The sequence below is a fragment of the Paramormyrops kingsleyae genome, chromosome 23 (assembly GCF_048594095.1).
Source record: "Paramormyrops kingsleyae isolate MSU_618 chromosome 23, PKINGS_0.4, whole genome shotgun sequence".
In the NCBI taxonomy this organism is placed as follows: domain Eukaryota; kingdom Metazoa; phylum Chordata; class Actinopteri; order Osteoglossiformes; family Mormyridae; genus Paramormyrops; species Paramormyrops kingsleyae.
Window position 1 is genome coordinate 12,886,196 of NC_132819.1, and position 18,127 is coordinate 12,904,322.

Genomic DNA, 18,127 nt, shown 5'->3' on the forward strand with positions numbered 1-18,127 from the left:
TAATATCTGTACCGTTCCTAGCAGTTCATTATATTAAAACGGTTTGAGTCTTTCAGTCAAAATTAAAGCATTAAGAGATGTGTTGCGATGTTTATAGTGTGTTGACATTTTACCTCTAATTTCGAAAAGCATGAAAATATATTCAGTAACATAGTTACATACAACGCGTAAACGTAACGCCTTCTGAGATATAGACATGATTTTTTATAAAGTATTAAACCCGTCAACAAAACTGATTAGACGGCCCATTCAAACTCATGTTAAACTGAAATAATTCATGTTTATCTTTCAAGTCATCTATAGTTAAGAAAAGACTCGAAAAATTGAACACAAATATGCCTCATAAAAAAATTATATAAAAACGACTTTTGAGCCCATATCAGAGCAGGAATTATTGTGGTTGAGGACCCTAACATTTCCAGTCCAGAGGGATTTGACTACTATATCAGTTACCTAACCTAAATTGCTCCAGCTGAATACCTAGCTGTATGAAAATGGTAGAGAAATTTCAGATAAACCGTTGTATATGGTGTAAATTTGACCAAGATCAGGCCACATTTGTGTACTATACAGGTAAATGTAAACAATAAAATCAAAAGCAGAGATCAGAACTGAAGAAATGCACTTTATATATTTTTTTTCACTGTGGAGTTTGTGGTTGCCCTATATCACTATTGCCTCACACCTGTACAGCTGCGTGTTCAAATCCCACCCCTGCTGTGTATTAGTAAGGTTTTCCCCTAGCTGTGTTTCTGAACCTCTGTGTTTTGTAATGGGATGACATCCTCTCTATGGTGCTCTCCTGTTCTTGTGCTCATTCCTCCGTGGGCTTGGGTGCTTGGTGACCTTGTCCTGGCTAACCAGTTGGCAGATATGAGGAAGTTCAAAAGGAAAACTCTTAAAAAATAAAGTCTAATCATGATTTCCACTTTACTTTAGTGTTCACATTAACTTTTAATTATATTAGACAATTTCTGTTATTTGTGGTTAAGCAGCACAATATTTAAAAAAGTATGAGTAAATTACTTTAACAAATACATTGCACATGCAGATCACTGGGTGAGACTTTCATGTTGTCCTTCACCATACTAAGTTCGGCTAAAATTTTCATCCATAAAAGGCATTAAAAAGATGCATCTCTCATTCTTCCTGACAAGACTTCCCCACATACTGTATGCCTTAATTATACTGACCCAAGGTGAAGGAAATGATGGGCACTTACACTATTCCTATACTGCACCCAGAATACCTTCCCTTTAAATAACTAAAGCACTAGAGACAAAATGAAAAACACTTTGTTATCATTGTAACAGTAATCATGATTATTACAACAAGAATAATCCAATATCTGTGCATTTCCTCACAGGTTATTAACTGTATTACTCTGTCTGTTAAATAGTAACACAATCTTCCACTGTAATGTTTATAAGGAAATTGGACATAGAACAATTCAGTGTTTTTTTTTTGTTCTACAAGTAATACTCCAAGGAACCTTCTGTGAGAATCCATTTGTCTGTGAGTGAATCTGGAAGCTCTCTCCTGTTCGGCCTATCCGTCATTTTTGGGCTGGTGTTCTTGAAGGTTTGTCTTCCAACTGCTTAGAGGACTTCTGGAGGAGTGACAAAGTTTGACAAGAGAGTAGGGGAGTGCATGCATGGATCCACGAATTACACCAAAATGAAGATGCACACATATCCAAACTTGACCACTTCACACTGTCCTGCATCTACAACTGGTATCTACCACCTCATGACTATGTTTGAAAAAATCTGACCAATCACCTGTCACATGCTGCGGCTGCATGGTGCTAGCCCTCATCAGGAAGGGAGACCCGCCCTTGAAGACTAATATTGGCTCGCTGTGGATGTCAGTCTCTGATCTATCCGGCCCCCTGCTGTTGGCGTTGTTGTGATTCGACAGATGGACGATCTCCTCAAGTTCAGAAGCCACAGCTGTGACAGCGAGTCCATTCTGATTGGCTGTCTGGATGCCATTCATCACTGTGGCCGAACCTCGGTTGGCAGGGCTGGGAGACAACACAGTTATCTTCAGCGCCCTCTATCTGCAGACACGCAGCCTGTCCTCAGGCATGTGCTACTACACAGCCCAGAATGACATGTTTACGCTTTTAAAGTAAATTTGACCTGGAATGAACTGGAAAAAACTGTTACGATTACAACAATCAGTGCTTCTACTGGTTTTTATACCAAGCTATATTTAGGGTGATTTAGCAGTATACCTTAGAATCATTCAGTATGATTACTATTCCTACAAAAGCAACAGAATGTAAAACAACTTAATTTCACCTGTATTGTAAGCTTTCCAGTGTTTGGCCCATTTCTGAATCTTTGACACCAGTCGGGCCTTTCTGGTCGCCTGCCAACACTGCGGACAGATTACATGATCCCAACACATTTTACATTTTCGAAGACCAGTGAATCTGGCTTCCAAGCTCTTGGATTTCATGCTTTTTCACGCATCAAGTAGCTCAGTACATCCTGCTCCCTGTATTTCTGCTCCAGCCTGCTACTGACTGACCTGTGCCACTATCCTGGATCACCTGCATATCTGCGCAGTCGGCCGGGGCTTGCAAGGAGTCCTCCGTCTGCAGAGATGGAGGGTCAGGGGTTACCTGTCCAAAACAGCACACAAATCCGCAGGACAGGATGAGAGGATTCATGTCCAAAACGTTCACTAAATCACCCAAGCGCAGCGGCGTCTGCTGAAGTCGTACCTTCTCCCCGCTGTCGGGTTTGCGTGTCCGTTTCATGATCTCATCAAGACGCTGCAACGCAGAGAAACAGGACATGAGCGGGACAGCAACAGCAGGGAAGCACAGTCACTCCACCACTGGAGCACAGGGGGGGCATTTGCGGGCAGCATTGACCTTCTTCCTCTCCAGGCGCTCCTGTCCCTCCTTCTGGAAGTGCCTCTCTCGGACGAGTCGTCTTTCCTCGGCTGCAGAGTCCTCCTGCTGTCAGCAGCACTGGTGGTTAGCGAGCATCAACGCGAGTTAGCTTCTGCCTGAGTCGGACATGGCTTCTCCCTGCAGTACTCACCTGCCTCTGCTGCTGTGTCTGCTCCATCACTGGTGTCTCCACTGACCGAGCTTCGCCTCGCTTTTGTGTATCCCCCTCCTGCGCCTCCTTCACTGCCGGCTCCTGACACTCTGGCCTAGACAGCAAGCGTGGACCATCAGAGCCGCGCAAAAGCAAAGCTGTCACATGTCAGACAAGCTGCTCATCATGCACCCGCCGCGTTGCTTGGGGTTGTGCATAAGCTAGGAGCAACAGCCCTAATGATGCCCCGGCAGCCATGCCCTGTGTGCTGACCGGCCTTGCTCCTGGTCCTGCCTCTCCCTCTGCTCACGGGCCTGTCGTCGTTTCTCCGTCAGGCTCCGCGCAGCTTCTTCTGGGTCTGTGGTTCCAGCGCTGAACCTGCCAGGTGCAGCTGAGGTATGGGGGGGAGTGGACTCTGCTGAGGCCTGCTTAGGGCTGGGAGTTTGGACTGGTTGGCTGAGGGAGAGGGGTGTGGCTGGGTTAATGGTGGGAGGAGTTTGTTTCGGAGTGGGAGTTATGATTGGTGTACTCTGGGACAGTGCCTTCATCTGGATGGTGGTTCGTGGGGCCTTTTTAGTATCGGCAACTGTGATTAGTTTGACCGTGGAGTGAGGCTTTGGGACCGACGAAGGCTGCTTTTGAGCAGCAGCTATGACTGGTGTGCTTTTTGAAAGGGGTGTGGCCAAGGCAGAAGAAACGACGATGGCAGGAACGCCAGCTGAGCCTGTGAAAGAGATGAGGCCATTGGGACATCTAGAGCAGATCAAAGAGACATTAAACATTTAAACACCAGCAAGAGAAATCAGTTAAAATCCAAAGAACCTTTAACCAGAGCTGAGTGGGGAAAAGCGTGAAACATAAAAGCTCGGAGAGCAGAAACAATAACAGAAGGGACTTCCAGCATGGTGCTCTGTGATTTGTAATACTTCAGTCATTTTGTTAGTGACACATGGTGCTCTGAGACACATCCCTGCCTGACTGATCTTTCCTTCACATCATATGACAGACATGGAAATGCAGTCGACACCCCTGATTGGCTAACAGGTCGATCATCACATTCCATCTGATCTTTTTTGAGATCACACTGCTAGAGGAGTCATTATCTGACAGCCTGGCCTCTTCATTAAAATACCTTTCTTCTCAGTAGTTACAGGCTGGCGTGACACTCTCATTTTCCCACCAGTGACGGGGGAGGCTGCTCTTGGTGGCACTCGAGCGGGTGTCTTGGCTCTCCTGGGGTGCGTCTTGGAGCCAGCGGGGGTCTCTGATCCACTCGGTTTGGATATGGTTCTGGAGGAGTCGGGGCTGTTTATGGAGGGTAGAGGGTAATAGTGCATATTGGTGTTTGACAGACAGACAGACAGACAGAAACTTTATTAATCCCAAAGGAAGTTGGCTGAGAAAATAAACATAAACCTCCTGTCTTTGTAAACATCAGCTAGCACCGTGTCTCTCTCAGCTAAAGACCCCCTGGGGGTCCGTGTGACTCTTCACTGACAGATGGTGTCCTTGTTCACATTTGTGTTCTGATTGGTCAGGTCTGTTCAGAGACAAGTCCTGTGCCAGCCGGTACCTGGGCTGAGTCCTGGGCTTTAAGCTGGGCATGGACTGTCTCATCTTCAGGCTCTGCTTTGAGAGCGCATTCTTCTCCTTCTCATTCTCTCTCTCCTTGTCTTTCTTTTCTTTTCGTCTCCTTTCCATCTTTGATACAGAAAGCAAACAAGATAAAGGGGACATTGCAAAAAGCCCAATAGGTACAGTACTGTGTGCTGTGGTGTGTCAACAATGATATCTAAATTCGATTTAATTACTGTGATAAAGTATTAGGCAGTCAAAAGAAATGTTTAAAGCTATTTGTCTGGGTACTATGTGCACTTTTGCTCAGAACAAAAACACAATTTAACATTAGATCAAATGAATATGAACAGTAATACAATAAAAACTAGCAAGAATTTCAGAATCAGAATCAGGTTCATTGGCCAAGTGCGTGTGTGGCACACACAAGGAATTTGTTTCCAGCAGGTGGTGTTTCTCTGGTACGATGCAATACAACAAAACACAACAAATTATATACAATATATAAGGCATCTTTCTTCTGATCTGTAAAAAGTTGCTGCTATCTTTTTGGATGGCTAGATGAACACTGCTTCAGTTCCCAAATCTCTCAGCAGGAGCAGCACAGCCATTCCATTAATTAATTAGCTTAATTAGTTAAAAAAAAGTCAGAGTTATTCATTAGCTATACGAGGTGTGCTAGTGGTCGAGTGAAAAAATACATGGGTGTATTTTACGGTTGTTGGATGGGGTGACTGAAGCAGAGGGTCTGAAATGGCTAAGCAAACACACATTGACAGGCATGATAGCATCGTTTTACACCAGCGAAAAGATCATTTAAACATCATTTTCTTTGGCTGCCTAAGATTTTTGCACAGTACTGTAGCTCATGAGATCCCCCTCAGGGTTTCTACAGTATGCTACCAGTAAAGGAAGACTAGTAGTTAATTCACCCCATGAGTTCCTCGACACAAAGCTAGGGTCTATTACAGTTGTTCAGGAGAAGTGATGAGAGAGAGACTCACTGAGTCCTGCATGCGGGGGGCAATGTTAGGTGTGCTGGCTGACACCTGGGAACGCTGGGAACGCTGGGAACGCTGGGAACGCTGCGCACCACAGGTTGATAGTGGTGAATTGAATCCTGCAGGTGAGTCTAGATGGGAATCAGGAGATGTTAGACTCTATACACTCAAATACAAAAGTAGAGAGGAACAGGCCAAGGACTAGGAACTAGGAAGATAAACAATGGGAGGATTAGGGGCCCTACAATCATGTTCCAGGGTCTGCACCAAGCGTGGGGCTTGGCGGCTGTGGAGCAGGAGTTGGGGAGTAAAGGGCTTCGGGGGGGTGGCAACGAGTGTCCCTGAGACAGAGAGCGACTGCTACTCACGGGCCCCCAGGGTGCTGCTCATCAGAGTGGTGGCACTACGACTCCGTGCCAGAAAAGACAGCGTCGGTCTCATCAGGCGTTCCACAATGCTGGCCTCCCACGGGCTGAGCTGCCGACTGCGGGCTGACACAAGAGGGCGCTCTCAGTACCAGCACACATTCGCATCCCGCCTCTGCTAAACAAACGAGTAAAGAGACCCACAAGCTGGCCAGAGACAAACCCATACAGCACAAACAGCACCCCCTTACACCAGTTCCCACCAACACAGTGCAGTACAGCGACATCCACCGACCCCCCCCCCCCCCCCAACCATCTACACGGAGCTAAGAAATGGGATGTTAAAGGTTTCTGCCTCCAATCCCCAACAGTATGGACCCGTCTCCTGTATCACTAACGATGAAGGGGCTGTATCAGTGAGGCCGGCAGCAAACCATAGTGCACGGTAACCACAGGTGCACCTCGTGTACACAGGAGGGCACTCACCGTCGACTGAGGCGGACGAATGGCACCGATGCCATGCAAACGATATCCAGCGCATGGCTGTTTGCCTGTCCCAAGGCTGTGACCTGGTGAATACCACCATCTCCACCTGCACTGTCACCTCTGCAGCCTATACGGTGAACCTTTAGCTGCCTAACCAATACACACCAGCTAGCCAGCAATTTCCCAGCATGCATCACCTCCAGTAGTCACTCCTCTTATATTGTCTTAGCGTTCATTTTCCGGGGCCTTCACGAGATGTACCCAGTCAAATTATCATCATCATCTTCATCCAGGCCTTCTGTGGTTGTAATGACACCTAGACTTTGGGGAAGTCACTTTCATAGGTCTCTACTGATCTGTTTCCATATTTCCAAATCCCGGTGGTTCCAGTGGTTCTCGTCATTTTTAGTTGAAACTGTTTTCCTTCCCATCAGGGTCATGGTCGGCTGGTGATTGTGGACCGTCTCTAAGCAGAGAAGCAAAATTATGGAATGCTTCCCTATTCTGTGGGATCTGCAGTAATGGTCTAACATTGATTAGACATGCTGGTTTCCCTTCAAACAGCATCAGTCATCCAGCATCATGTAATCATGTTGGTCTCCATTGAAACTGCAAAAAAAGCTTCAGCATTGGTCAATCTGCAGTAATGATCCAACATTAATTAGCAATGTTGGTTTCTGCTGCCCCCGCAATAATGGCCCAGCCATTAAACCGTCTAATGAGCATCAGCAGGGTGTATGAATGTCATCGTTATCTTACACTCCAAGTGGGAGACTAAGCAGGGATTACTGCAGTGCTGGTTTGCATCTAGGGGGTCCCACGCTTGCTCAGCAAATACACAAACAGCCAACATGTCATTGGCTCCCCTGCCTACAAATTGTAGCCTTTAAATTTGACCGGAGACCTTGACCAATTGTGGAAGGCTATGCCTTCATAAATGAATAACCCAGCCTTCAAGTCATGTCGGAAAAATACGTAACTAAAAAAAACGTAAATACGAGATGAGAGCAGATGAATGCTACTACACAGTCGTATTTACCAGTGGGAAATTCGAGGTTTACTTTGACCCCCAAGTTCCCGAGTTGGGGGCGTGTCATTACAACATTCATGGTGGAGGCAATGGATAGCCCCACTGTAAAAGGCAAATTAGTTTGGAAGTAGTAAATTTTATGTAGTGTGTCATTAAAAACTCCAAATTGTTTAGAATGTTGAGGAGATTGTTATTAAATGGTGAATAAAGAACTATAGGTTTTTGGCTCAATATCTGATATGTAGCTGTTCAGCTTCCTGCTGCCTGAGCAAGGGTTTACGAAAAGTTCAGTTAAAGCTAAGAAATTGTTTTGGCGTTGGAGAAACGAAAAATATAGCAAAACAAAAAGTAGCTGTCTTATCTCCTCCATTTTGCTCCGACTTAACCACTTGAACACACGTCATGTCGTAATTACAATTTCCCAACTCCCTAGTCAGATCTTCCGAGTAGGACTTGAAGGCAGCATGAGACTCAAATTGTATTTTTTTTTACAATTAAATAACATGTAATCAGTTCAGAAGTCAGTCACTCAGTTAAATTTTTGGACTATACTTAGTCTCCAAAATCCTCAGACACAATACTCTAAGTATTGAATAAATAAAACATGTATGATAATAGATGTTTTTTTCCAATACTATTATTATTATGATTTAACAATATTATTTTATTGTCTGCGTTCCATTAGCAGAGTAGAATAACTTCAATAGATAATACCAGCTTTACATTTTTTGAGGTCTTTATCCAAGGTTTTCTTACTCTGACTGGTTCCCACATCAGCCAGTCATTTGCAGCCTGTTCTCAGACTGAGAACTACATCATGGAGGTTTCACATGAGACCGAATGGGCCTGGGTATTTATTGTGATTTATGATTATGCATGATTACCCTGAATGATATTCATAATGAATATTTAATCAAAGCTAGTTCATTAAAAGCTTGTCTGTAATGAACCCAGCACAGGGATTGGACTGCCAGGATCCGGCAAAATCTCTTTGTCTGGGGAGTTTGCTAAAACTAATAATATTGCAGACATGTCTCAGTGCATTTCCCTTACATCAAATGTGCATTTTTTTAATGCAACACACATAAAAAGAAAAACCTTTTTATTAATTGAACTGTACAGCCACGCTGTTTTCCACCTTAATGGTAAGAAGCTCTGTAGCTGTGGTGCCTTGCACACTAACTGGTAGCTGTTTTTGAAATTTCCTCTGGTGCCCTAGTTCCCTAGAATGAAGTGAACCTACGCATTGTTTGAGTGTGGGCTGCCCAGTGCACAGCCTCCGGTGCGGATTTGCTGACTTTTCACAAGCTCAGTAGACACCCACAACCTCCTCAGCTCGGTACAGAGGGGTCGGGATGGTAAATCAGCACGTGCAGCGGAGAAATGTAGACACGTGACAATATGGAATCCAAAGACTCTCAGGGTAGGTCCAAATGCAAGGGTAGAAAATGAAACCAAGATGGCCAGGAGGACAGGTGGGGTGGTGATTAGCAGGCGACTGCAAACGACAGGAAAACAGTGAGAGCCGGGGACAGGCCTGGGGGGCGGAGACATGACGAGGCTTGTTGAGGGGTGGGGCTTCTTACTTTGGCAGGGAGAGTTCCACAGGGTGGCAGAGGACTTCGACAGCCTCTTGCTAATAACTGAGTCCACCTGTTTCGTCAAGTTGACCATCGATGCTGAGCATCTACCTGCACCAGGGAGAACGAACATGGTTCAACATAGTTCACAAGGTGGGCCTTGCCTTTGAGGGGGCCAGGGACTGGGGTTTCCCTCCAAGGTGATCTGAAACGGGGCTCTTGGCTAACGGACCCTCACAGAAGAGTGGTGTGTTTCCAAGGCAACGCCCCATTTCGGACACAGGGCAGTAAGTTCGACACACAATCACAGACTCAAATCACCACCTGCTGACCAAGAGGCTCTATACACAACCACAGACCACGAAGCCAATTGCCAACAGTTGCCCAGGAAGACCAAAAGATTGCAAGACCAACCTCATGGTGCATAAAGGCCCAACACACAATTAAAGACCAAAAGCCTAACAGACTACGAGGTCTAACATACAACTACAGACTGAGAGGCCCAACACCATTACAGAGTGAAAGATCCAAAACACCATTACAGACCAAGAGGCCCAAAATGCGATCACAGACGGACACAACTACAGACTACAAGTTACTATATGAGCTCTTGTTTCGTAACGCTGAGGACTAGGCAGTGGTGGGAGGTGACTTAAACTGGGATTTACGGGAGTAAGCTGAAGATCAGCGAGCTCTATCAAAGACACAATCACCCATCTTGAAGCCAAGGGATTATCCTTTATGGAAACTTAAGACAAATCCTGTATTTTCCTTTAATCTTTTTTACTTTAACACCCTCATATTCCATGCAGACACTCCCAAGAAGAATGTGCTGAGACACCAACCCACCAGCTTCCAAATAAAACACAATAATAACCAGTAAGTACTAGGAAACCTGTCTGGACAGATGTATATGAAAGTTTGCCTTTTGCCACAGACCGACTAGACAGACAAAAGCGGAACATACCATTGGCCGGTTTCATAGGGGTAGGAAGGGTTGGCCAATAACAAGCTGGACAGGTGACAGTGGGGCGGGAGTATCAGGTAAAAGGTACAATATGACTGACTAGGGGAGTACACCATTGATTGCTGGACAGGAGAAAGTGGAGTGTACCACTAAGTGGCTGCAGAGGGTTGAGACAGATTGCACCATTAACCAATTAACTGATGCGGAGTGTACCATAAATTAATAGTGCAGAGTAAAGGTGGATACACTAGAGAGGGAGTGTAGAGAGTGTAGAAATGACTGTGGTGGGACAACTTTGAGGTGTTCTGAGTGGTTCTGAATGCTGTGGTGCTATTCCAGTTCCAGCAGCAGCGAGCCCCTCTCAGCCGTTCCAGCTCCGGCACCGCTGTGGGACTCACTTTCCCTCCGAGAGTTCTGGTTCAGGCCTCCAGCCCAAGACCCCCTCTGTTGCCGGATCTCCGCCCAGGTCTTCTTCACAGACCTCTTCACCGCTGCTTCGTAGCGAGCCTGAAGGATGGCCCGGAAAAAGAGAGAGTCACATACAGCCACCATGCGCACTGAAAATCAACCACTCACCCAACCTGGGGCTAACATCTCCATTGGGCAGCGTACATGTAGCTCAGCACAAAGGGGTTTGCTTAAGGCCCCTATTTTCATATGTAATTCAGAAGCTTCTAGGTGTCCAGTTTCACTGCTGCTGTTTGGCTGCTGTTGGTACTGACCCTATCTCACTGTGAGGTCTGTGGTTCAGCAAACTTCCCCCATCTCCCCATTCAACGTACAGTATTCAGTCAGCCAGACCCTGTCGCTGTTTCCCTGACACCTCCTTCTCAGCTACTACTCCTTGGCTCTGTGACACCTCTTCCTCAGCCCCCCGATACTTCATTTTCAACTCCCTAACACCTCTTTCTCAGCTCCCTAACACCTCTTCCTCGGTTCCCTGACACTCCTTGGGTCTGTGATACCTCCTCCTCAGCTCTGTGACACCTCCTCCTCAGCTCCCTGACACCTCCCTCTCAGCTCCCTAACACCTCTTCCTCGGTTCCCTGACACTCATTGGCAATGTGACACCTCCTCCTCAGCTCTGTGACACCTCCTCAGCTCCCTGACACTCCTTGTCTCTGTGACACCTCCTCCTCAGCTCTGTGACACCTCCTCCTCAGCTCCCTGACACTCCTTGGCTCTGTGACACCTCCTCCTCAGCTCTGTGACACCTTCTCTTCAGTTCCCCCACCTTGTTCTTCTCCAGCTTCTCCCGCTGCTTCTCCTCCAATACGGCTCGTCGCTTCTCTGCCCGCAGACGCTGATCCTCCAGCTTCCTCCGTCGCTCCCCCAGCTGCCGGTCCCTTAGGCGGCGCGCCTTCTCCTCCTTCTCCAGCCAGTAGGCTCTTTTGGCAGCTGAGGCGGGAGAGAACACAGGACTGTTGCTTGTGTCTGTAGCACAAGGACATGCCTGGCTGTCTATGGATGGAGGATGGAGTGAGCTCTACAGTTAGAGAGATGGAAGCAGAATTAGCTTTTGAGCAGCCCTACAACAGGCGTGCTGAGCAAGTCAGTACTAATCAAGCAAGACAAGAGTGACAGACAGACAGATTACAATAAAGAAGTATAAAAAATGCGAAATGAATGAGAAACTATCTCGTTATCTGCAAACTGCACTGTGCTTCTTACCTTGCTGCTGGCTACGCTCCTCTGCAGACAGAGATAGGAGACACTGTCAATCATGCAAGTGGACCAATAGCAATGCAGGTAAGGCAGTCACATGGCAATGCAGGTAAGGAAGTCACATGGTAATGCAGATTAGGCGCAGTAAGGGAGTCAGGAAGAGCTGCTTAGTAACATGTTTCCCAGCTGTAATTATTAGAGGGAAATAAGTGGAGAGGGTCACATTCAGTGTCAATAGTGATTAATTCATGAGCATCCAGTTAACGACTGACATCACCGCTAAAAGCAGTCATTCCTCCCGTGTCATTAGCTCACCGATGTGCTTGGCCCGTTCCTCTCTCCTCTGCCTGGCCAGCCTGTGTCTCTCGTCAGCTTTCACGGCCTCTGCACAGAGAGAGACGATGCATCTCATTTGCAGGTTACGTTCATGACTACATTTCTTAGCTCTGCCCACGTGGGCTACAGTGAAGCTAAAGCACCCTAACAGATCAATAAATGACTGACCTCAGCTCCAGCAATCAGCATGCAGAACTTACGGGGTTTGGCTTTTTTATTTGATTATATTGCTATGGGATATCGAATATTCATAAATGGAAGGGTATTAATGTAAAGAAGGGGGTGGAGTTTGAAGCTTGGCTGACCAATAATGATCTGTTTTCACGCAATCTCACATATATATATATGCTACGCTGATTTTTTAAGGATTAATTTTCCATGAGTTAAAATACTTAAAGGAGAGGTTAGGGTGACTGTCATGGGCTGGGGGTCAGTGAACAGACGTACCGTTTTTCGCCGGCGGGGTGTCAGTAGTTTCAGGAAGAGGCCCTGCGTCTGGGGCTGGATCCTCGTGTGCTTTGGCGGGGTGTGTTTGAAGGGTGGGGGCGCCGTCAGTCTTGACCGAGTCCTTTTTCGCCACTTTGCCTTTGCTTGCAGAGCAGTCCTTGATCACATGACAGTCCGTTTGGGGCAGGGAGTGTGTGTCTGAACTCTCGGCTGTTTTCGGGAGGTCATGTGGCTCTGCTTGCTTTTGCTTAGAGCTCATCTCCGGTCCAGATGGGAGCACTGATGGGGGGGAGAGTGAAAAACTCTAACATAGAAAATAGCAGTGAAGCCGGCTCCTCCTTTTTTACTTAAACAAAGCTTACCGAGGCTTTGAAGCTGACAGCTGTTTTCTAGAGGGCAAAACCCCTCAGTCTAATGCATGCAGCCCCCTCCAAGGCAAACCCCATTATTCTATGAGTTCACTGACAGTTGTCCCATACCACTGCGATTCTCCGAGGTGCAGACACTCGACTGGGCCCTGCCTTCTGGCTATCCAGTGCAAGGCAGCGTGAAAGACACTGTGACGGGCACTGCGAAACACTGCGTGCGTGAGACACTGTCGGCATCGCCGTCACACGCCGAGCGAGAGTCTGTGTGAGTCACTGCAAGTGACGGTGCAGAAAACACGCAGAGTGACCCCCCCCTGTGAGTCCAGGCTATAAATATGTCAAATATTTCAAATAAAGGACAAAAAGTACAGACTAGACTAATCCAGGTTTAAATAGATAAGTAGAAAATAGATTGAAATATGAGACTAAAAGGGGAAGAGATTAACCCCAGTGCAATATGAAATAAACAGAGAGTAAATGGCCTTCAGGGATAAATGACCTTGAGCCCGTGGCTGGCAGAGTGAAGTCACCACAGCGCCCATGAGCAAGATCCTTCACCCTAATTGCTCAAGGGACACCGGCTGGCCTTGATCTCTGCTCCTTACCTGTACATCGCTTTGGATGAAAGCATCTGCTAAATAACGTAAATGTAAAATTCAGAGGTGGGTTTGTGGGGACAGCAGTCAGAATCTGGGGATTGAGCTGGCAACTGAAGGGAACTGGGTCAACCAGAAGGACAGATAGTATGTGGGCGGGTATGCGGTCTGCATGAAGGGGAATTGTGAGAGGAAGGAGCCGCTCCCAGTGTCGCACCAGAGAATACATATCCGGCAGCGTCAGACTGATGAAAAGTAGGCCATGTTAGACAAACCTCAAGCCAGATGGGACCTCCTACTCTCATTCTGAGCGACAGTCGGGCTGCTTGTCATTGCCGAGCAGCCTGCCACTTGCCCCAGGGTCAGTATCGCATGCTGACTCTGTATTGTGCTGAACAAACATCATGTCTTAACATCTCAATTAGAACTTTCTGAGGTATTCAGCCCAAACTCCATAAACATACAGATGTAACATGTCTTGTCATATTACGGTATCAATAGCTTTACTGGAGGAAAATCGGAGTACCATCAGTGTGAGAATCCTTCCTTCACCCCTCCCCTTTTCTCTCTTTCACCAGAGATACAGTACCATCTCACCATATTTCCCTGGGGAAACACACTTAGTCTTTTTGTCCCTCGTTTGGCCAAAACAAACTTTAAAGGGGCCCTATTCTGCTCATTTTCATTATTCATAATTTTATTTTCTACTTCAACAGATTTCCATGCTTTAATGTTTCAAAAACACATTATTCTTCTCATACCGTACACCTCTATTCACCTTATGTCTGAAACGCTCTGTTAGAGTTTTAAGTCCCACCCCCCCAGTGTGCTCTGACTGGTCAGCTTGCCCTGTGCTTTCTGCCCCTGTCTTGCAGTCTGCTGACAGACGCTTGCAGGGAGGCAGCCAATAAGGATTTTGTTACGAAGTGACCTCACCATGTCGCGGAAGTAAGGGCTGGAATTCCAACAACATGTTTCAGGCAGATTAGAGAACAGTGGTTTCTCTGGTGAGAGTTACTTCCTTTGGCATATACTTTGGACCTTTCAGACTCTGCAGGCCATTTACATGCCCATAAAGCTATATAGCACACTAAAGTAAAGGGAAAAACCGAAAGAGCATAATACAGGCCAATTAATATTTTCTAGCAAATCTCCAAAATTCCTAACGAACCGACAGAAATAATTAACCCCTTCAGTTTTCATTACATGCTGCTGTCGCTGTCTCTGCAAACCCAATTCGTGTGTCGCTCAGGTTAACTGGCTGTATTCTTGTATGTTCTTCTGTGCACAACATCAGTAGCATGCGTCCCCTGATCCTAACACAGCATGATTCCCTCTGGACCCTTTTGATTTGTCTAGGTGCATTTAAATGCCAACATTCAGACAAAAAGAGTCCCAAGAGATACAAATCTTGCTAGTTACCATTTTCAGCCCATTACAGGAGGATGAAAGGACAAGTCTGCTTTCCACAATAAATGTGGATTCTCCTACTCAGAAAATCAATGAAATGATCCGAAAGGAGAATGTGGAGAATCCAGACAGAGTAGAGACAGAGAGAACTTCCCAGTCTCCATCAGCCTCCATAACCAATATTTACACCCAAGGGCATAACTTTGGGTTGAGCACTGCGGGGTTGAAATCTCCCCTCATTTATGAGGGTCCAGGGGGTTTGTATTGGCTGGTTTTGATTATTGGGGGGGGTTACAACCCCCATCCCTGCCATAATTTATGTCCAAGTTTACACATGAGCTCTAGCTGATAACCAGTCTGAAGCAGAGGGTCAGGACCACAAGCAACAGAGACCAGGATAAACCACTTCGGGGCAGAGTTCATTTCATATATTGTTAATATGTATACAGACATACAGTATAAAATGATGCTAGTTATGAAATTAAAAGTAACTAAGAAGAAATCAATTAAATGTGTGGATGCTTTGCTAGAACCTGTAAAAATACCATTGGCATGTTGCTGTTACTCAACCTTGGCTGGTTTTAGTAAATCTGCAAACATGAATGAATTGTGGTCAGCCAACTGATAAATAAATCATGTGAAATTCTTAAGATTCTTAAGCACTATCTGAATGAATACCGCCTCAACACTGATAGCATGTGCTGTTGATTTTAAGGGATATATGACAAGAATGATGCCAATAAACCACGATTCCCCAATTCCGGTCCTGGGAGGCCTGAATCCAGCACAGTTTGCAGTTTTCCCTGCTGAAACACATGGTAATCAGGTAATTACCAGATCCACACTCTTAACAAATGACAGTGACTTGCACGTCAAGCTTACTACACCGATCACAATGGTTGGATGCTGTTCACAGTGCTCAGTTTTAATGTTTCTCTACGAGTTAGTGCATCGCTAACATCATACGCAGACGGAGGTGAAGACCGAGGTAAATCGTACAGCAGGGTGACACAGATTTATCCATTTTCTGGGTGAAGTGCGCCCGGCGCTACCAGCCGTATTAGAATCAGAATGTTGGTCACGTGTGAGCTCTCTCTCTCCCGAGATCACCGGGAGAGCAGCAGTCTGCTCGTTTTTGGCAGGTAAAAATATGTCACAATTCCAGGTTTTTTGCTCAATATATCACAAATATTTACAGAATAATAGCTATTGGAATAAGCTACCTTTTTAATGATTTTTATCATTGTACCCATTCATTAGCAAATACATAGCAGGGTATATTGTTGTTTCTGAAATGGCGATCTTCTGCATGCTGCGGTAATTTTAGACAGCTGGCTGTATCAGTCGAACTCCCACCTTTAACCGGCGCGACTCGATTCTACATCTCGTTTAATCGTAGTTGGTAAGACACACGAACACACGTAAAAATAACTTAGATAAAGGGGTTTATAGTCGCCTTCAATGTGAAATGATGTATGCTTTTCAGATGTGGGAAACGTATGATTGATCTTCAGGAGATGTACTAACTGGTTAATATACCCCGGGTTAATAACAGGGTAATGTTATTAAATAATAACGGAAATGTATTTATGAAAAAGACTTGGATTTCACTTTCTCTTTTCCGTAAGGGAAATCTAGTAGTCTACAGGCAAAAAAAATCTGGATGCATCAATCTTAATGTTACAATAAAAAAGTAATTACAATAAAATGTTATCGTGGACGAGAGAGAACATGCTTTATTTAGTAGAGATACTCTAGACTGTAATTAAGGGAAACGTTTGTAAGGTTACTTCTACACGCAATGCAACTGCCTCTCGTACATTTCTTTGGGGACACGTCTGGTGACAATTCCAACTACGCAGTCAGGTTAAAATCTTGAAAATGCAAGGTTTGAGATAAAATATAAAGGTATGTCAGTTAGTAATTCTATCCATACACGGACTACAGATTTTACATAAATATTCTCAGTGATTTCGATGACATTGACATGCTGCGAAAGACGAAAGAGGTCATTCCAATTTAAATGATTTAATCAAGGACACTTCTTTCTGAATTATTCATGCGGGAGAACGAATTCGCAACGGCGATCAAACGTATATCAAATGTGAAAGATAACTTACGATCCGCAGCCTTTTCAGAATTGCCTTTGAAAGCTGTGCAATCCATCTTTAAAATCATGCGCTTCTCCACTCCACGTTATCCAGCTGGAAACATTCCTCCAACTCTGAATCGGAGAAACAGTCGCTTTAACCCCGCCGTATAAAACGAAATGAGCTGGATATTATTAAGGCAACTGCAATACTTGAATATTAAAAATATTAAATTTGTCGTATTAATTGTAACTTGAGAATTATAATGAGTGACACATGTGATCACGAATTTCTGATTTTGCGACAGCACAGCGTTAATAAAACTTAGCCAAGACGCAGCCGTCGATGCCCAATACAGGGCAACAGCTGATGTTCGGTTTCTGAGCCTTAGGATTTTGGTCCCTAAGTAGGCTGAACCAAGTGCACCAGGGGGGTAACGTTCATATTTTTTAAATTTCTAAAATATTACCCCAAGGTGAAAACAAATTATAAATATACTCAATTAGTATACTCTGCATTCGATATATAACACCGCATTTCGTTCTTGTATTTTAGGGGTCTTATTTTAAGTAAAATTCTGATGGAATGTGATTAAACTCCCTGTTTTCCGGGATAGTTCAGTCCTCCTAAGAATCCCTAAGAATCCCGTTGCTGCCTTGAAGTCAAATTAAAAGGCTGTCACCGAAAATATGTTAAAATGTCACTCGTTGCATTCTCCCAGTTTTTCACACCTGAAATGGGTTATACAGATTATCAGATGATATGGATTTTTGTCCTCAGAACACATCATTCATGCTTTGTTCTGATGTTCATAGATAACATCTGAACAAATCTGTAGAAAGTTCCAGTAAATAGATGCTATCAGGATCAACTGAACAGTTAAACAGATACCATTCAGGATAATGAAGATAATCCATAGGATAGCAGATTTTTGCGAAATATGTAATAAAACAGATAGTAATACTTGAAATGTATTCAGTCATACTTTGAATATAACTTGGTGAAGGTGGTGGGGGGGGTAGGTTAGATAATCCCTCTCCCCACTTGCCAAATAACAATGTTTTCATATTCATTGGCATAAAGTGACTTGTAAACAAGTTCATTTGTGTTTCCCAGAGGACACGATCTGTATCAGGTCTGTTCTGTAGATTA

At 45.1% G+C, this 18,127-nt stretch overlaps 1 protein-coding gene across 5 annotated transcripts; it reads right to left on the reverse strand.

The window, feature by feature from the left end:
- Positions 1-911: 911 nt before the first annotated feature.
- On the reverse strand, positions 912-17,353 carry LOC111843987 (uncharacterized). 5 transcript variants are annotated; one of them, XM_023812042.2, is made up of 19 exons: positions 17,006-17,353; positions 12,512-12,790; positions 12,044-12,112; positions 11,735-11,755; positions 11,298-11,461; positions 10,462-10,570; positions 9,103-9,207; positions 6,004-6,126; positions 5,639-5,766; positions 4,633-4,760; positions 4,192-4,364; positions 3,333-3,783; positions 3,060-3,174; positions 2,888-2,971; positions 2,735-2,785; positions 2,539-2,632; positions 2,307-2,385; positions 1,782-2,026; positions 912-1,609 (listed from the first exon to the last, which is right to left on the reverse strand). In XM_023812042.2, exons 1-19 carry the CDS (start codon positions 17,061-17,063, stop codon positions 1,599-1,601), a joined length of 2,487 nt encoding a protein of 828 aa, XP_023667810.1. In that variant the 5' UTR covers positions 17,064-17,353; the 3' UTR covers positions 912-1,598. The 5 variants fall into 5 exon arrangements, with proteins under 5 accessions (XP_023667810.1, XP_023667809.1, XP_023667811.1 ...); XM_023812041.2 differs by having other exon boundaries at positions 2,888-2,974; XM_023812043.2 differs by lacking the exon at positions 11,735-11,755 and having other exon boundaries at positions 2,888-2,974.
- Between the last annotated feature and the right edge of the window lie 774 nt (positions 17,354-18,127).